Source organism: Propithecus coquereli, unplaced genomic scaffold (genome assembly GCF_000956105.1).
Source record: "Propithecus coquereli isolate 6110/MARCELLA unplaced genomic scaffold, Pcoq_1.0 Scaffold69, whole genome shotgun sequence".
NCBI lineage: Eukaryota > Metazoa > Chordata > Mammalia > Primates > Indriidae > Propithecus > Propithecus coquereli.
In genome coordinates, this window is record NW_012152951.1 from 3,492,427 (window position 1) to 3,513,777 (window position 21,351).

A 21,351-nucleotide genomic window follows, 5' to 3' on the forward strand; every position below is an offset into this window, starting at 1 on the left:
ATATACATGCAAAAGATCATTTTTTAATTCATATGTAATAATTGTACATATTGATGGAGTGCATGTGATATTTATTTCAATATTGCCTACAATGTGTAATGATCAAATCAGGGTATTTAGAATATCCATCACCTCAAGTATGTAGCATTTGTTTGGGTCTCTCTTTGGTTTATTTTGGGAATCTGCAGCTTTTTAGCTTTCTGGACCTCCAGAGGCACAAGCTCCCAGCACAGGAGCTGGAGAAGTGCTTTTGCCCAAGTGGAGTGGAGGAGTCAGTTCGTAGACACTGAGCATGCAGTCTGGTTAGGAAGGTCTCATTTTTTTCCAAACTCCCTCGCCACAGTGCGGGGGCAAAATGGGCTTCAACCCCTATGCTTTAATTCTGCATCTGAACATTGGATCTAGGATTGAGGGCAGCTCCAACACATCAGAACAATAAAACATTCGTTTTGCACATTGCAGTGACTTCCATAAAATACAAGATGACTGACCTCATGCTCTGGGCTCTCCCTCATTGGTAGAGCACAGAATCTAGTACTAAAGACACTGATTCATTATGTGAATCACTTAGTCCCTCTGAGACTCAATTGTCTCATCTGTAAGATGAAGGGTTTAGATTAGATGATTTCTCCCCTTCTGGCACAAACAACCATTCATGATTGGTCACAAGCTCACCTCTCACTGAGGTTAGCTGAGTTCTATGGAGAAGCACGTGTGGAGACACTCAGTGTTCTATGGAATCTACTTTTGGCTATTGCTGCCATAAAAGGTCCGGCCCAATTTAAGGTCATTCCTTTCCACCTTGTTCATTTCCTATCCACCTCATTTCTATTCTAGGGTTTTTGTGGCTATAAGCCAACCACCCACCAAGCATCTGTAATTAGATTTTCACGTGACCTGGCAGACCTGGGAATGTGTTAGCTTTTTAGAGTTCGTGTTCAAGAGCTATAACCTCTCAGATCTCCCCTAGGATTATTTCGATGATTATATGAATCCTTTCAGAACTACTCCCAATATTGTACTTGTAATTACTGCTTTATTTCACCAAATGGGTTTCAAATCAGAGCTCATTTGCTTTGTTTTCCATTTCAGATAAAGACATCAGTTATTTGGGCAACCCCAAATGTTTCCTTCTCAATCCCATTATGGGTAATAATACTAGCAATACTTCTTGGATTGTTGGTTCTGGCCCTTTTAACCTTAGCTCTATGGAAGGTAAGTTGATTTACTTTATTTTTCTTTTGGACTAGAGAGCCCACTAAGGGGGTTTAGAAGGATATTGCGAGGGATTTTAAAAGACAATGCTGGAGGCATAGTCGGAGATTTTGAACAGTCTAAAGGGCATAAAGACAAAATTGTGTTTGCTTTGGCATATTTAATATGCTCACGTAGCTGACATTTAAGATGACTGGGGGTGTTTCATGTTGCTTTCATCTTGAGATTTCCTGTAAATAAATATATAGAGAGTGAAGCTTTATTAACCGGGACCTGTGATCTTCTTTCCAATATGCTTTGAGTGCTAATGTTATTATGAGGACTTCTTTTTCTTGTTTAATTAACCAAGACGTTAAGCTTTTTATTGACATGGTTCTATCGTCTACCCTCTGGGATTTTTCTTTATAAGCGCTACACGGATGTAATTAACGTAGGTCAGTTCTGATTTCTTATTTCAACTATCAATGAGGCCAAGTATATCATGTATGTTATAAGATGCTTAGATTTATTTTTTAATCTTGCCAATTAGTCTGTCTCCATTAGGAAACCTGAACTTACTCTTTGATGTGTTTTACCAAGGTTTGGTCTAAAAGTCTACAATAGGAATTAATTTCTGGCCCGACAACCTACACAACTGCCAAGTTTCGCAGAGCCTTCCATTCCAAAATAGAAACATCACAATTACGTGACTATAAGTGACCCAGTCACATCTTGGTTAACCGCTATTACTCTGGTTCCCTAAAAACATTGTGTATTTTTATTCTGAAACAATATACAGCATGCCTAATAGACCTATAAACTGAGAAAACCTTGATTTTTAGTTAAAGACAGATTTTCTGATCATCATCAGCTGTTTTGTGCCATCCTGAGCCCACAAAGTCTATGACACACCCTTGGAATGGACTTTTGTGTTATTCTATTATTTGTAGTAACTGTATTTCCAGGGAATATAAGATATGATCATATGTGCCAATTGATAGAATATTCCACTGGGAAAGAAAGACAACCTGTTAGTTATAAGCCAAACCCAGTGAATTGGGCTTCCAACATGAAAAACAGTAAAAATCTAGGTTCCAGGTTTCTAGGAAAAGAGATATTCTGCTTGGAAAAGTACTAATTTGTAATACAGGAGGAGGAAGATTCTAGAATCACCACTTCCCTGGGTTAATCTTTGGAAAGTCACTAAGATGTCTGTTCCTGCCTGGTTTTGGCACTGAAATAAATGACAAATTGATTCTTCCTCCATATATTATATATCTATAACTACATCATATATGTACCACCAAGTGCAGAAGGATGCACAGTCTCACTTCTTCCTATGATGCATCCCAAGTAGCCTACAGTGCACTCTATGAGAAATGTCCCTTCCCTGGTAGGCAGTTAGCACTGCTAGTGGTTCCAGCAAACATTCAGAAAAGCAGAGAAGGAATCCTTGGGATATGTTGTTGTAATCCCAGGAAAATATCCATGGTTCATAGACATCCGTCACTACCATGACATGGCAGGAGGAAGGACATGAACACTCTGCCCTTCTGCTCACCTTGCCCTATGCAGTGAAATCTTCTCCATGAGTAACAACCATGTCCCTTTTACCTCCTAATGTGGAGAATTGGGCCGATTATATTTGCAGAACTCCAAGCTCCTTAGAAAATATATATAGTGAAAATTCTTTAAATGAGAGGTTTCACGATTTCGCAGAATGACTTGATTCAATAACCTCTTTTTCTTTTGTAGTGCGGATTCTTTGACAGAGCAAGACCACCCCAGGATGAGATGACTGACAGGGAACAGCTGACAAGTACCAAGACCCCTGATGCATGACAAGGAAATGCAAAAGACAAAAAAACTCAAAACACTGGTCCTGTTCAAAGAAAAGAAAGAACGTATGGGTTAAATGAAGGCTTTCCTGTACCTACCCATGACCTGGGAAAGGGACGGCCCCTGGAAATATCACTTCATCTACACTGTGCTTTGGAGAAGTTGTGACGGGAGCCCACTGAACACTTGGAAAGGGAGACACCGACACTGCAGAAACAATCAGAAACTGTGCAAGATTTGCTTTAGTCATTCTGTTTCTGGCAGACACTTTAAATGGGTATGGGAACTCGGGTTGTTGTCCAGGCAAATCCAACTTAAGTTGCTGAGATGAAATGTCTGAATCGCTATAGAATTTAGAAGGTGAACTAAGACCTAACCGTCCAACACTACTGTATCCCACGGAATATTTGACTCCTCCCTATGGAAAAAGAAACATTTCTAGTGACATTGTGGCTCAGGGAGACAGGCAATATGTTAATGGGTACTGTGAAAGTACTTTTGAAGTGACAGAGATAACCTTGGAAGTGAGGATTAAAGTGTATTTATTTATTTTCCATTTCTCTAGCTTGAAAATCTGGTCATCTAGAGGATTTGGAAACTAAGATTTGGTTCGCTAGTTTTTGAAATCACTCAAGTTCCTCCTAAGGTAACCACTGTGCGCAGATAACACTTAGCAGAGCATCTTCGGGATGTAGATGGTGTTAAGGAAAAGCAAATTGGTATTAGGAGACAGCTTCACTTAATACCTTGCTGCCTTCAGTCTGAAATTACTTTTATTCACACTGTGCGGGAACTCACATCTGCTTAAGTCAGCTTTGCAAAATGTGTTTATATTTCCTTATATATATATATGTAAATGTAAAGTCTTTCCACTGACTTAGCTAATACATCAATTTCGAGGTACTCTCTACCCTGTTGGGTGTTTAAAAGTAACGGTAAAAATGCCTAAAGTCCATTAATCAAAAAAAGAAATTGAATAATAGGAGTAAACATTATTTTTAATAACTATAAAAAGCAATGCCAATATTTAGCTTGAAATTAAATACCTATTTTCCCTGCTAGACCTCATACTTGTATATACAGAGAAAACATGTTGAACATAAGTAAGATGGAAATATAAATTTATACAGGTGTGAGACAAACCAAGAAAACTGATTTCTAAAGATCTTATTTAAAGTTGCATATTCTAACTCTATTACTCCTTTTTACTGCTAATCTTTATAGTACATAACTTTGGCAAAAATAATCTTTTATTTAAGCTATTTTTCCCATCACCTTGAATTTAACCATCAAAAATTTTTGATGTCTAAAACTCTTGTAAATAATGCACAGTCATGCATAAGCTTATCATTTTTGAAGTAAAATAGAGCAGCCAAATTCATAGATAGTCTGCACAACTTTGTATCCTTTTTATCATGAAAAGTTACTATGAAGAAATGCTGAATACATTTTTACGTGCAATATTTTATAGACCTATGTATCTGAAGCATGTTTACACTGGCATTAGTTATTGTTTTAATTAATATCCTAAATAGTAAGTAGGATAGTACAAGCTGACCAAAATCCTTAAGTTTACAAAGCCATTGGAAAAAAAATATGTGTTCCAATTTCAACAATTACACTTCATTTGAAAGATGAACCAAACTCACAGACACTAAATTTTAAGTCACGCCATAACCTGGAGGGAAGCCATTTGGCTGAGGCTGCAGAACTTCGTTGGGAAGCAAATGAAAGGCACATGGAAGGACACACTGTTCCAGTTCATATTCTTCCTGCTTGGGAATTAAATCCTGTCATGGTGGTGGTTTCATGTCTGTCAGGAGCTGAAGTCTGGCTCCCAGTTTGTGTAGCTGATTGGAGATGAGGATTGAATTTGCCTCAACGAGTTTGAAGGGCCCACGCCAGCCTAGGGGTCTTTGGTGTCAGTCCTCTAGGTAGAACCGGTTTGACAGGTAGGTGGCCCTTCTATAGGACATGATGTGCGGACGTCAGGCAGCTCTCTCTGCCCTGAGATACTGCCTAACTCTAGTTGTCCTGCCTGATTTGTGATGAATAGAGATTGGCTTCTGAAGAGTTTGAGTCATGAAAGATCCCTTGAGAAAATGCACCCCTGCCTTGAAGCTAACATCTGTGACAGAATTCAGAATTCTTGGAGCCTGATAAACATAGTTCGCTGTAGAGATAGTTCATTCGCATACCTGGGGGATGCCAGGAGGAAGACTGGGACCCAGAACAAAGCTTGGCATGAGGGCTTCAGAGGTGACCTGTGCCTCCCCAGAGCCTCAGCCAAGAGCGGCCCCCTCCTAGTGGGGAGGGCAACCTCGCACCTGCCCACAGGCACTGCCACCCATGGGAACTGCCGAGGGCTGTCATGCACATGCACGCAGGCCCTCTCTGCCCCTTAGAATATGGAAACAAATGGAGAAAGGGAGAAAACTGAAGTCAGGTGAACTTTCCAGCAATCAGTTCTTCAGCCTCACCTCCACCCAGAGCGCACACCGACGACGCACTGGGTATATCTGCTTCTCGTTAGGGCATTGCCAATTGCTTTCATAATTCACAATGTGCTGTGCTCCTCTTCGGGTCTATCTGTATTTCTCTTCAAAGAATTCTCTTTTTAAATTCTTGCAGCTGGTTTTTAAGACACAGGAAAATGGGCAAATTAAGTTTTATAAACTTGGAAGTTTTTATACCATAAATAAATACCATGTACTCGTCACCACTGAAACCCCATTCTTAGAACTCGATTCTTGTTTTATTTAAATACAGGGGTAGATATCTGTGAAGATTTTCGTGTACCTATTTACCTTGTCACTAATAAAATTAAAACTGAAAGACACGATGGCATGCTTTTGGTTTATTTCACGTGCAACATAAAGCTTTCCCGTAATGGTCATCATCAAAGGTTTCTGTCTTTACACCTTGATATCTTATTATGAAAACACTGAACACTGAAAGAAATTTGAAAGAGCAAACATGTGACGTTCTTTGGGTGATGAAAATGTTCTACACTTAGATCGTGTTGATGGTTGCACAACTCCGTGAGTATGCTAAAAATTATCATATTGTACACTTTAAGTTTTGTGGTATGTAAGTCATATCTCAATAAAGACATTAAAAATTTTTAAGTAACTTCTAATACTTCCACCCTTACTTGCATAACTGATTTCTTTTCTCCACATTGCCTTTCAAATTTTGTTCATATATACATCTTAGTTCTTCATGAAGCCTTCCCTCGAATCTTCAGCCAACTTCCAGGCTATTCCTGTCCTCCAATAGCATTTTGTGAATTACCACACTTTCCCATGTGTTCACATAACTATCTTCCAGCTAGACTGACCCTCGATGAGAACAGAAACCATTTTCTTTTATTTGTATGCTTCCTACACCTAGCACCGACACCTGGTATATAGTCAGTGATCAAAAAAATTTCTAGAATGAATGAATATATGTATGTGCATGGTCATAATTATGGTGAACATGTACTTTTGTAATCTGCTTCCATTGCTAAGCAGCAGACAAATGTGTATACACCTATTTACAACGTTCATACAATGTTATTCTAATAGTTACCCAATTTTCTATCCAATTAGTGAATCATCCTTTGTTTAGTCATCCCTGTCTTCTTGGAAATAGGTGTTCACAGTTTCATATATTAAGAATAGTATTAAATGGAATGCTACCATAGTCAGCAGAGTGTAGAAGTTTATTATAAAAACATTTTTTAATTGAATACTTTCAAACTTGGGACTTCTTTTTGTTTATTTCAATGAATGAACTTTGAGATTGCTTGGTCAGAGTATATGAAGAGTTCTGTGGCTCTTGATAACACATTGCTCTTAAGAGGACTAAATCAACTTGCATTAACCTAAACGCACCATTTCCTTCACAACTCCATCAGCATAGTTTAAATAGTTTGGTCATTGTTTTCAAATGTAACCTTATTTTACTTTGTATTTCATTAAAATTCAGTAAACTTAATGTACACATTTAATTTTGAGTTCTAATATTTATCAGTCACTCAATATAAACCAATATATTCATCATACCCCATAAGATAATCAAATACTTGCCACTTCTCTGTCTGGCATTCATGAATGCCAATGAGAAGAACCTATGTCTGGGTGCTTTCCCTGTAGCCTACAGCAAGCAGTAGGACGACTCCTTCTCTCCATATTGTCTATCACTCACACTTCAAAACCTATACCTATCTAAAGGATTATGGTAGTCCAGAGGTGCCTGTGTATCCCAGATGAAAATATGCAAAACCAAATCTAAGATTCAATAATATTGATGCTGAACATTGAAGCACTCAACCTACTACAAAGTTGCGTGAGGCACAGATGGAAGGATCCATCCCACATATACTCTCACAGTGAGGAAGAAGAGGTACTCTTGCAGGGTCTTTCATAGTAGTAAAATGCTCTGTAGTTGAACGTACCAAGTGGTAGGTTAGTATTCTCCATAAATTCTGTTGATATCTTTGCCTCTTCCTGCCATTTTATATGTACACACTGAAATGCATCAATACTTTCTTTTTTTTTTAATTCAGGATATTATGGGGGTACTTCAAATAGTACAACCCCTGTGGAAAGTAATTCGGAGATACCTCAGAGAGCTAAAGATAGAAATACCATTTGATCCAGCAATCCCACTACTAGGCATCTATCCAAAGGAAAAAAAGACATTCTATAATAAAGACATCTGCATCAATACTTTCTAAACATTGAGTTGAGATTTGGATGTCTAGACTGGGCAAAATGAGATAAGAATTCTTTGACAAGGTAGAATTCCCTCATGCGTTACACATTTCCTCTGTTAAATTGGCACTGCCTTCCTAGGTTACCTGTACGGAAAAGAGTATTCTGGCACTCTCAGAAAGAGCTAAAACATGAAAACCTTTGGTTGATATCTGTGAATGCTAAGACAGTACTTCCCTGGGGTCCAATGTTCTTTTTCCCAAATACAGCAGATTTTCTTTTTCAGAACTCTGATGACATTAAAATGTTGATTTCTTTAGCATGAGAAGTTTAAAGCATCGAAACTTTAGACTCATTTGGGAGCTGAGTAAAACTGTAATTCCTCCCTGTGATCCATAAGTCAATGGCGCATTCAGAATAACCAGCGTGCATAAGGTACAACTTTATTGCCATTTTAAACTCTCCCACCCCAACCCCCAAATACCATCTGCCTGACACACTGCCTTTGTTTATGAGCAAGTTCTCTGTTATTTATGATTGTTGGCCAAAATCCATATGGAAGTGTAGCCTGATACCAGGGCCTCTTGATAATAAAAAGTCTTGGATTTGACTTCTATTGGTGCCATGATTTGATGCAGTTAGGAATGTTCTTATTATTAAATAGCTCTGTGCTGTGGCTTATTTTGATCATGTACTGTGTTGTGGAAACAATTCAGTCATCAGCAAATTGTCCTACTCTCCAAACTTTAGGCAGGATTTATTTGTAAACACTGACAGTGGACGCTCCTGATTTTAAAGTTTTACATTTCCACTTCCAGTCATTTGTTATAATCAACTGTAGGGTACATATATGTTTACAATTTTTATTTCTATAAGGATTTTTAACTTTTTAAAACTCCATGTTTCTCTTCCATACTAGTTTCCTAGGGCTACCATGCAAAGTACCGCAAACTAGATGGCTTAAAACAACAGAAATTGTCTTACAGTTCTGGAGGTCAAAATCAAGGTGTTGGCAGGGCCACACTTCCTCTGAAGGTGCCAGAGAAGCACCTGTTTTTATGCCTCTCACCTGGCTGCTGGTGGTCTCCGGTGTTCCTTGGCTGGTAGATGCATCACGCCTGCACTCTCTCTTTACATGGTATTGTCCTGTATCCTCACACCATCTTCCCTCTATGTGTACCTGTGTCTATGTTTCCCCTTTTTATAGGCACACCAGTTATACTGAATTATGGTCTTCCCTAATCTTCTCATTTTAACTTGATTACTTCTATAAAGACTATCTTTCCAAATAAGGTACCATTCTGAGATGCTGGGGGCTAAGATGTCAACATATCCTTTTGGGGAAACACAGTTCAACTCCTAACCCCCTCCTTCAGAAGTATGTATCCTATAAGACAATTTGACAATGAACCCAAGATGAAAAAGCACTTGAATTAAGAACAGCCCAAAGAGTTTAAAGAGAGTATCTTCATATCAGTCTTTTTGATTTCTATTTACCCAGGTAATATGCTAGTGTTGCCAAGTATATAATAGATTTATAAATATTTATATGCTTTCCCTTACCTTACTGCCTCTATGAATGTGTTAGAAGAATAAGACAATTGCATTTTTCATATAATTTACTCATCTGCTTTGCTCTACTCTGCGATTTCTTATTACCTATCAGCCACATTCTCATTCTCCATTTTTCTTTTCCTGTGAAATAATCATCCTATTCTCAGGAACAAAGGGGATAAATGTGAGTTTTGTGATATAAGCAAGTAGATTCCTTGCTGGTTAGAAACCAAATGGTGCTGATTACTGAGTGAGTGGGAAGCAGAAGGGACGCCCTTGCCTTTGGGCTGTAGGGTTTGGTCCCAAACCCCACAGTTCAACACAGAAAAGGCATTGCTCAAATTTGCAATGACCCAGCACTGGGAAAAACAGCCACCACCATGGATGGCAGAACCAGGAAAACAAAGATGACATCGTCATTCTCTGGACACACATTGTATGTGGCACTGGGCCACACACTCATGGTAGGAAGGAGTTTACCAAACAAAGGAAGGCAGGTCCCTCGGTGCCACAGGTGGGAGTGGGACATGTCTGCCAACAGATGTCCATCTATTTAAGGGGCTGGGCAATAGATGACAGTCACTCTCACTTCCATTCCACCTATCTGCTCTTCTCACCATCTTTTCCCTTGTCTTTCTTGGGAAATTTCCATCAATTTATATGTAGGGGGTGGCTCCAGCTCCAGGTGGAGGGCACTGAATGTTTATTTCCCTTGCGGCCTCTCACCCCATACCCAGGTGGAGGAGGCTGTGGGAACCCGTGGGCCCAGGCACCAGCTGCCCTGGTGGTTTCTCATTACCGAGAGACAAGCAGCGTGAGCAGGAGATGCCTCAACCATCCCATACGAGGAATTGTTGAGAGACCTGGGGTTGCTTAACCCAGGAAGAAGAGAATGACTGGGAGGGGTATGGACCACAAGTATCTGCAGGAATGTTATGAGGAAGAGCAAGTAAAAGTAGGAAGGTGCAGAGAGGGGAATAATAAAAGCAACAAAAGCAATAAAAATGGAAATGCATCGTGCATTCACTCTGTGCCAGGCCCTCTGCTAAGTGCTGGACATACATTTTCATTTACTCTCCACTACAACCGTATGAGGCAAATACTGTCAAAGGAAACACTATTCTGATACCTATGAAAATGGTAAGGCAGGCTTTATTCGGGGCCGCCATGACAGGTGCAGGGCCCACTGCAATGGGGTTTTGCAGTAGGGCAGAGAGATTTGGCTCAATTTTGAGTATGGCAAGGAAAAGTGGAGATTTATAGCCAAGGAGCAGGGTGAGGGTCAGTGGATGGAAAATTACTAAGAGGAAACCTCAGGGGTGAGGGGGATTCTGGCTAAGGCCGACCAGGGTCATCATATGTTCCCTGGAGGATGGTGGGGTTGAGGAATTTGGTCAAATATGGGGGATGGAAGTTCTTTCCAAATAGACTTAGGATTCTTGCTAGAACTAGACTCTACAAGGATAGAGATAAAAGCCTAAATTCGGCTCTAGTCAAGTAAGGGCTCCAGGAGAGCCTGACTAAAGTTTGGTCAAGGAGAGAATCTTTATCAATACTAGAATTATCCCTGTTTTATTGATACATTGAGGTCTATAAAGAGTAGGTATCTTGCCAGTTTACACCACAGTAAGCGGCAGAACTGACATTCAAATCCAGGTCTACCTTATTTATACAAGCTGCCATCAGCAACAAATATTGAGAGTTCCTGCTGTTTTCCATGCTCAAAGCAGAGAAGGAACCATTTAAAACAATTCATTTGAAATGGCTTTTCATGACCTCAATGATCCCTTTGAAATTCTCCCAGAATTTGAGAATCGAATAGTAAGAGCTAAAATCTGTGAGGGACTTCTAGATACAAAAGCACAAAGCAGAATCCTTCCATCAGTTTACAAAGAGTTGAGAATTAGAATCCCAGAATTTTGTTCTCTTCTACTTTCAAATTCTATGTAAATTCATGCACATGATTAAACATTCTCAACAAGAGGAACCTGAGTCTGCTTTTAACCACTATGCTCCCCCCATCCCATGCCAGAGCAGCAGTTCAAGGGTATTTGTAGTTTAATCACTTCACATGTAACATCACGATGGTTGAATTAGAAAATACCAAACTATTCAAAGCAAGTTAGAGAGGAGAAAAGACACACATTCCACAAGTCAGTTAAATGAGAAATAAGAAGGAGATAATCACGATTATGTAGGATAGATTTTTGCTCTTTAAATGTTACCTGTCTACAATTAATACACCCTTACATCAGGAGCCTTGAGCTTTTAATTCAATCTTTCTTGCTGTATCATGTTGACCAAGTCGATGGCATGGTATCCTTATTTATAGGAGATGGGTAACAATATGGCAATTCTTCGCATAGCTAGAATGAGGCTATTTTTAAAGGAGTTCACAGCACAGAGCAAGTCTTAGGACACAGGTCAAAGGGTTTTGTATACAATCACTAAAAATTCTTTCAATGCTTCTGTAGCTTAAGCCACATTTTATCCTTGTTATCTCACAAAAATCGTAGGTCCCTTAAAAACATGACCTTGAAAAAATCATTTTAATTATGTGTTGACAGCAGCACCATCTACTCCCTCCTTCTCCAGTACACTTTCCTCCCCCAACAGAAATAACACAAATATTCATCTTAGAAGAAAATTCTGTGCTACAACACACGATCACCAACTTTAAATCTCAACTGAGCTCCTCATATTGCTAAAAAAAATAGTTGACTTTCTCCCACAATGGGCAAGAAAATGAGTGGCCATGGACTATAGACTTTATTCATTCTATTTCCTTATAATCCACAGATTTTTTTGGCTGAATTGCTAGCAAATTCTATTGTATGTGTCAGTCTTGCATTGTTTTCCTCCTATCTAAACCTTCGTCTTTGTAGTTTCATAGTTTCATTCATTTCATTTCTATTGCTCTATTAATCAAAGTCCCTGCAGGACACCTATAGAATATTCAAGGATTGAATATTCAAAGGATTGAACTGTTAAAAGGAGGATTATTTACAGAGGACAAATCTGTGGCCAGTCAGGGAAAGAGCAAAGAGTACGAACACTCTGACCTCTCTTTCATCCTGTCTTCTGGTCTCCCACCAATACCCGTCATCAGCCAGACCCAAACAGATGGCAGAGGGCAATACGAGGCCACAGTCATCAGCCTCCTGGGGCACAGGACAGAGCATGTGTGGTGGACAACGGACTATGGGATGGAGGCCACTCACAGTCTCAACAATGCTGAATTTCCCTCCCCAAGACGGAGTGGGCTCCCCCCACTGCAGAGGACCCACCCAGCCAACAGCAGAGACCAAGCTGAGTCCCTGAGAGGATGGCATTCCTGAGAGGCTGACCAGCCCACTGGTGGACGCATCATACCAGATGCTTCTCTCATGGAGCAGGCAGACGTCTCTCCCACACTGCACACAAAAATAAAGTCCATATGGATTAAAGAGAGGGGTGAGTGCTACATGAGTATTAAAATAAACAGAATTCGTTAATAAATAACCTTAGGATAGAGAAGAACCTTAGGAACCTTTTGAAAAGACATGATATTTGGAAGCTGTGAAGAGAAAGATTGACTGATTTTATTATTCAAAAATGTTGAACTTGTTCACTACAAAGGACAGCACACAGTTGAAAACAAACAACAGATAGGAAGATATTTGCCACAAATAACAGTAATTACTGCTTCATATGGTGCTTACTATGTGCCAGGTACCAATCTAATGTGTCCTCATTCATTTAATCCTATAATGGTATGAAGTAAGTACTATTATTATCCTTCCCATTTTTTAGGACAGGAAACTGAGTCACAGAGAAGTTGAGTAACTTGGCCAAGATTACACAGTAATCTAGTAAGTGGCACAATCAAGGTTAGAACCAGACCAGCCTAACTTCGGGGACATTGTTTATAATCCATACCCTATGGGGCAGCTGCTATGGACAACAGTTAAGCAGTTCCTGAAAAAGTTAAAAAATAATATTGGCATATGATCCAGGAATTCCACTTCCAGGTCTCTACCCAAAAGAATTGAAAGCAGGGCATCAAACAGCTACTCCCATGCCAATGTTCATAGCAGCGTTATTCACAACAGCCAGCAGGTGGAGACTACCCAGTGTCCACCAAGAGAAGAATGAATAAACAAAATGTGGTCTAGATATACAATGGAATATTATTTAGTCTTCAAAAGGAAGGAAATTCTGACCCATGCTACAACGTGGATGTTCCTTGGAGATATTATACTAAGTGAGATAAGCCTGACACAAAAAGACAAATATTCTATGATTTCACTAATATGAAATATCTGGAGTCATGGAGACAGAAAGTGGAATGGTAGTTACCAGGGGCTGGGGGCAGGGGGAAATGTTTCTAGACCAGAGCTCATTCCTAAACTATTGATCAAAAATCCGAGTACACTTAGGGTCCACACATCCAGTTTGGACTCAGATCACCCTGCTCTCTCCAGAACCCACTCTGCCCTGCTCTTCCTTGTCCGTCCTCTATCTCAGTCAACAGTTCTGCTTGCAGCTGCTCAAACCTCTGAGGAGTCGTTCCAGACTCCACTTTTCAAAATGTGTGTTCAATCAGAAGCACCTTATCCATCCCTCAAGTCCAGGTTTGCATTTCCACACTCATTACTACTGAACTTGCTCATCGCTGGCACTGCCTTCAATCTCTTCTCATCCTTTCTTCCACCCTTGTGCCAAAATGATCATCTCAAAGTACAAATCTGATCACGCACCTGCCCTCCACCCCGACTCTCCACCTACTTTCCAAAGGCCATGCACCACCCTCGGGAGAATGGCGCCGGAGGCTCTTCACGACACCAGCACTGCCTGTGTTCCTCCCTACTCCCCCTTCCCACCAGCTCCCAGCTGTCCCCCGACACTGGGTGACTTACCCCGCTACCATGACTTTGCCAATGCTGTTCCCCTGCCTGGAACACCTTTCTCATCCCCCTTCATCATTTGACCTACTTCTACTTCTCCCTCAGAGTCAGCTGAGGCATCATCAGCTCCTACAAGGCTCTGGTCATCCCCTCACCCCATTCCTAAGATGGGTGAGTCGGCCCTCCTGTGTCATAGTATCACACATGCTCCTTCCATGTTGATTTGGCCATCTCCCCAGTGGTCAGCCCTGGGGACAGAGACTCTGTGTTTGCCTCTGTGTCACTAGAGCCTATCACTGTGTCTTGGCACATCTAGGCACTCAATAATTATGTCTTGTGTTCACCACTAAGGTAGTGTCGTGTCTTCCTGGGATTTCTACTAAAGACAAGCTGCCAGTTAAAGAACAAAACAAAACAAAAAAAACAAAAAACAAAAAACCACCCAATACACATCGAAGCTTTCATTGTACACTCAATCTCATTCTGATTTGGGAAGATTAATTTTTTAGACTATTGTTAAGCAAGTTATTTTCCCATACTGGAAGAGTTAAACTGAAAAATCCATTTGTTTCCCTTTCCAAAGGACCAATTGTGTTTGAGAATGCAGACACATAATAAAATACAATTGGAAGCTAATGAATTACTCATTTTTATGTGCCCTGGCCGTGCTTCTACATGGGAGTAATTCTGTTTACATCTCCAGAAGGAAATCTGGGTTTCATTTCGTAAACTCAGAGCAGAAATTAGCTGCCTGAAGACATCCTTAAACCCTGTTGCAGCATTTTATGGAAATTCCGTGTATTGCACAGTTTCTGATGACACCGCCACTCAAAAATGTGTCATTTCCTAACGAAAGCAGGAGAAACTGAACCTTATCCAAAATCTGACAAGTCACCTATGAAAACTGAACTTAGGACCGATAAGCTCCTAATTCCCGGAAGAACATACTCATGCAAGTTCTATTTATAGGTTAAATCTGGTCACCACAAAAATGCACAATAACAAAAGATGGCTGTCCCCCAAGGGGATAAACTATTAAAAGGAAAACCATTGATCACTAAGAAAATGTAGACCACAGTAGACTTAGCCCAAGTCTTGCTTCAGTGGAATTTGACCTGTGTAACCATTTTCCCCTCCTCTTGTAACAACTGTGCAACAGGCTTCTTCACGGGCTTAATCCGAACCTCGCTTGTTGCTTTTCTAGATCTATGTCCTGTGGATGGTATTTTGGGGCCTGGGTTGAATTACGATAGCTAGACGGTTTCGGTGGCCGGAAACACGAAGCTATGAGTGAAGGCATGGTGAATTCCAGTGCTCTCTCTTCGTGAAAGGGCAGGAACAGGACCCATATAAGGTACTGGCGTAGAGTCTCTCTTCTCTTGGCCTTAAAAATATTAAAAGAATTTCATGGCATGGATAAACAACACTTTGTTTCTTCTGGAAATGAACATTTCACACAGTGTTCTACCCACATTCATGCTTGCGATCCATCATTTCCCCCATTCGTATTTTAAGAGGAGTAGAACAGTTTAGGTATCCCAATTTTAGGATTGTGGAGTTTTTCCTTTTATAGGAAAATCCTCAGAAGGTGCATACCTAATGCCTAGAACCTTCACTGTTACAGAATAGTCAACACGTGCACAGGTCTTCCAGAGGTCTGGCCCAGCATGGAGGCCCCGGGACCCTGAAAGTTTCCTGAAATCTGAGGCCATCCTCCAATCTTGAGGATTTCTAAAAGATCACACCAACCCTGTGCATTCAGGCAAACAGCACCCCCAGAACCCCAAGTATCTCCTGGGACTGCAGATGGGTATGAATCCTTTTCTCACTCCCGGTAGCAAGGGCAGGGCTATTGGAAAATTACAGAAAATAAGACTATTGAAGGTTGACTCCACAGATATCAAAATATACCATCATGCCACATTAACTAAAATGGTACAGGTCTATACCTGTACAGGAATAGAAAGATAGACCAATGGAAAAGAATGAAGAGTCTAGGAACTAGGGACACACACACACACACACACACACATACACATACACATACACACACTGTATGATGCAAATGTTTTAAATTGGTGGTTCATGGGAAAGGACTATTACCCAACACTATTGAAACAATGAGCTATGAGTTTGGGGGCATGGGGTGCGAAAGTGATCTTTATCTTCTATCCTGCTAAATATTTTTTAAAAATAATAACAATCCCATAAAAATACTTGTAGAAAATAGAGTAGAATATTTTTTTATAATCCTACCATGAGGAATGCATTTTTAAGTATGAAAAAAATAGTCAGATTTTGAAAAGGAAAACTGCCCTGAGGCAAAAATAAATAAAAGGCATGTGACATACCATAAGCTTAAAGGTAAATAACAAGTTAGGGGAAATATTTGTGGTGCATCTTTTTAAAGGAGAATGTAGAAGGGTATCCTACAAATCAGAAACTACCCACTAGAAAAATGGGCCAAAAACAAAGGTAGAAATACAGACACCGTGAAGCACTGTTAGAGATCAAAGGAAGTCATATGCAACAACAATGATATGTCATGTTTCACCTATCAGATTGGCAAAGACTAGAAAGCATGATATTACCCAAGGCTAGCAAGGTAGACCACAATAAGGTCCTTTTATACACTGCTTGTGGGAGTGGAAATTGATACCCCTCTTTAGGGGGCAATCTGGCACTAGGTGTCTAAATTCAAAATACACGTGTCATTTGACCAGCAATTCCACTTCTGGGAATTTATCCTAGAGAAATAGCCAGGTATGGAAAGATGAAGGCACACAACATTGCAAGGTATGTACAGGGTGGGTCGGGAACACAGATGCCCTGGGGACCAGGGAGTACGGAGAGGGGGATTCCAGCAGACTTCCGTGAGGCAGGGGTGCTGGAGAGTCCGCTAGTCTCGAGAGATGGGTGGAAGGGGAAATGGAAAAGGATGGGAGGCTAAGGTAAGGCCAAGACAGAGCGTTGTGCAGTTGCAGACCTGGGGCAGAGAGCCTGTGAGAATGGGGCAGAGGAGGGACTGGAGAGAAAACAGGAATATTTATGGTGGCTACTAATAATGATGCCCACTTCATGGATGAGGAAACTGAGGCTTGCTTATCCAGCTCAAGCTAACACAGCTGGTCTCCTAACTTGTAACGAATTTGAGCCCAGGTCCATCTAACTATGGAGCCCAGGCCATGGAAAGAAATCCAGACTCTATTCTGATGGCCCTGGACTGCCGCGGAACGCATGTGACACAGCCAACTTTGCCCTTTGGGAAGTTTTCTCTGGCAGCAGTGTGTGCAGAGTAGATCGGAGGCAGCCCGGGCAGGAAAAGGGGGAAACCAGTCAGGAGTCAATTACAGGAAGATGGGCTCAGAAAGACGACACGGGAACGGATCGGTGGTGGGTTTGAAAGCTACTCGGGAGATAAAACCCGCAGGACTAGGGGACTGTTGAATGAAGCGTGCAGGAGGTGGGGGAGGAGTCAGGGTAACTCTGGATTTCTAGTGCTAATATAAAAAAAAATGCCTCATGCTTCTTGAACACATCTTATGTTGGCATCTTTGCTCCCATTGCTTCCCTCCCCAACTGTCTTCAAGGTGACATCTCATCCACCCTTCTGAGCCTATGTCAAGTGCCACCTCTCTCTTGAAGTCATCACAGAAAACTCTCCCTCCACCCAGAGTGAATCTCAGGGCATTTTGCTGTTATCTCATACTGGCCCTTATCTGCCTCGTAGTTCATCTATCATGCAGATATCTTGTTTTCCTCCCTTGTCAGCCGCCAGATGACAAGGGTCACATCTCCACGTCATCCGCCTTTCCACATTTTCTGCAGCACCCAGCAGCTCCTCTTGTGCACGGCGGATGTCTAAATAGTTGAAATAAAGAAAACAAATAGCTCTCCCCTGCTTTCCCCTCTGAGATTTTTGCTCTCTCAGCTTTTAGCACAGACATATCGTAAACGTTTCTTGCTCCAGAAGAAAACCAAAAGAGTTGGAGGGAGGTTTTGGAATGCCCGCAGATTTTCTTAATCCTTAACTGGCTGATAACACCCGTAGGAAACTATCTTAAGGAAAACACAGTGATGAAACAGTAGGCTCCGATTACCACTTCCTTGCTGGACTGAACAGAACATTTTGAGAGTTAATTTCCAATGGAATGTCTTCCAAGTGTATATAAATAGTCATGGTCAGCTTGGTGAAAGTGTGTTTCCAAGATGAACTGATAAACTGAGCAAGATAAAGGAGGGTCAAGTGGATAAGATGGATTGCCTGGTACTTTTTACAGATGTAGTTTGCACACTTTACTAGGATGCAACGTTTGCACGAGAGCTCAGACACTCTACAGATCTACCTCATTTTACAGGACGTAATGGAAAACTTTACGAAAATAATAAATCAGAAAAAAATAAAGAAATAAATTAGGGGAAGATTGTTTACTGAACTAAAATATCCCTAACACTACAGTAGGTTAAGGACAAACATATATTCATGCAAGACATAAGCCTGAACCCTGTCAAAAATGAGTCAACCCAACACCCTCTACCACATAATGCTTTGGCCATTGCAGTGACACAGTGGGGCCCCTCCTGTAGTTGTCTGTTCTTTCAATCACTCCATAGACCAAACCGGAATTTTCCAAAGTGTGTTGCCTGGAACACTAATCCCAGAAAAGAGATTCGGAGATCAAGTCCATTTAGGATATGTTTAATGTTACAACATCCCTTGAAGAACCACAATGCACCTTGGCATAATCACAGCTCTGAAAAGTCCTACTGTAAATAAACTTTCATTTTCTTTAAACATGTGTTTATCCAACTTATTTGATCATGGAATGTTTTGAGAGGAATAAAAGGAAGACCCAGTAACATCAGGTTGAAATAGCGTTCCAAAACCCGATACCCTCCCATCTCTGTTTTTACTTCCTTCCTCGGAACTTCACTTCTTCCCTTCAAAATTCAACAGCCAACAGAGAGATGACTAGAAAACATGAAGAAATAATTTAACTCATTTGAAATTGCTAATGGCTAATGACTTTTGTATCACCTCTCCCTGAGAGCATCTACATTTTTACGGAAGCCTTTTGAAAGAGACTGGTTTAATTCAAAGGAATAGTGCGAATGCCAAGAAGCTCATGCTTATATGTAGCAGAGGAAAAGTCACTTCCTCTTTTTGTGCCTGAGGTCACCACTAGGAAAGTAACGAGAAATTACTCCCTCTCTCCTTGCTGTCAAAGCAATGCAGCAACAATGGAACCCCATGCTCAACTCCTCTGTAAACTACATGCTAAGAATCACCTGACTCACCACTTCTTACGCTTTAGGAATCAACCTAACCCCAAGACTAGAATAAAAAATTCAGCTAGCCCCTTTCATAAAACCCAGTAGTCCTCATCCTTGCCCCTAGAGCATTTACCGCTTTGTGTGCAACAGCTGTCTACTTCACTGTCTCAACCACCAGACCTTAAAGGTTGTGGAGCCAGAAACGCTATCTATCTTATCAACGTCTGTGCACCCAGAACCTGGTCCAGTTTGGGGCACAGAATAGGAAATGAAGAAAAAGAAGAGAGAGACTTGTTTGCTTGTCTTCAGTGCCTTGGAACTAATAACCCCATTTTTGAGGAAAAGATGAATGTATGAAAACGGATAAGTTGGGGAGAGTCCAATGATCCTATTTAGCCATACACATGAATTGAGCATTGCCGCATACGGCAACATAGGAGAAACTGCAGGAAAATAAAAGACACGTAAGATTCAATTCCTACCTTCCAAGAACTTAAAAATAATGACGTGACAATAATGACTCTTCCATTGGTCCTCAAACATGGCTGACCCAGGAATCTGAGGGATTCTGAGTGTGTCCTGGACACTGGGTGGGTTGGCCAACGCCCTTTCAATCCTCTAATTAAGAACACAAGTGTTTATTCGATTGAACATTTCACCCCGGCCTCCAGAAACAGGGTTGTTTCCTGTTGCAAGGAGGGTTGCCCAGAGAATTCTAACTGAATGAGTGTGTTTCTGCTACTAAATACTGTCTAGGCACGAACACAGCAGCCCCAAGTGCAAGGGACAAGGCTTAAGGAGGGCTGAGAAAGTCGGGGGTGAGAGCCGTGCAGCCTCTGCTGCTGTGTGGTATCAGCCCAACAGAGAACATCTGGGACCTGTCAGAGTTTTCCAGAGATCTTCTCTGTCTAACTGCAGTGCAAGCAAATTAAGATTGATAAATTGTATAGCTCTCTCTGGCTTTAAAGATCCCAGATGCTCAGCTAAATTAATGGTTACTCTATCTCCACTCAATCTAACACCAAAACAGAACTTGAAAACATACCAGAACCCCACTCCCCCAACTGTCTGAGCACACCCAGGGCAGTGCAACTTTTTTCAGCCTAAATTCCAATGTGCAAACTCATGGATTTAGTTGGTGCCTCTGAGTGTGTGTGTTTGTGTGTGCGTGTGACGTATACACACACATGCATTTCCAGACTGGAACTTAGCTTTGCAGTGGGGCATGTGTACACATAGCCCTGACCAACAAATGCGCATCTGGAAACACAAATTTCTCGACTTGCCCAAAGTTCCTTAAACACCAAATTGTCCACTACAGTATAATTCCAAGAAAGATGACATCATTTGTGTCATTTGGAAACTATCGTTGCACACAAATAGACCACACTGTTAACAAGAATACCTATGATTCTTCTCTTCTTATTCTCTGGCACTCAGTTCAATAACCCAGTTCTCTCCGTGATGGAATTATGCTTATATCAGTAGAAAACAATCAAAAGTATTCAGGGCATGAGATGCTGTGCTAAAGATTAAATGCGATTGGAGCATTGTCTCTAGGTCTCTTAATTTACCACCCAAGGCTGTCTCCATCAATCCACACTGGCCTTGGTGAGATTTAACATCACGTAAGTTCTTTGTTAGTGTTATTACATGCTAGTTTCAGGAGGGTGAAAACTTAAATTTGTTTCCCCATTGTGTCCCTATAAGGTAGTGAACATACACCTGGCACATAACAGGTGCACAATAAATTTTTCAACTGACTGAACATGCACAACTGAGGCAATGCAATATATTACAATGTTTTCTCACATTTTGTACTAAACACTTAATTTGCATTTAACTTGTTCGACGTCCCACACTTTGTAAGACAAAGCTCTCAAAGGGGTGAGAAGGATGATTCC

General features: G+C 40.9%; 1 protein-coding gene across 1 annotated transcript in view; it reads left to right on the plus strand.

The window, feature by feature from the left end:
* Positions 1–3,040, plus strand: part of ITGA8 (integrin, alpha 8) — a 235,400-nt gene extending 232,360 nt beyond the window's left edge. Inside the window, exons 27-28 of the mRNA XM_012660904.1 lie at positions 1,093–1,215; positions 2,950–3,040. Of these exons, the coding sequence (XP_012516358.1) occupies positions 1,093–1,215; positions 2,950–3,036 (210 nt within the window). The 3' untranslated portion in view covers positions 3,037–3,040. The remainder of the gene's footprint in view (positions 1–1,092; positions 1,216–2,949) is intronic.
* The last annotated feature ends 18,311 nt before the right edge of the window (positions 3,041–21,351 follow it).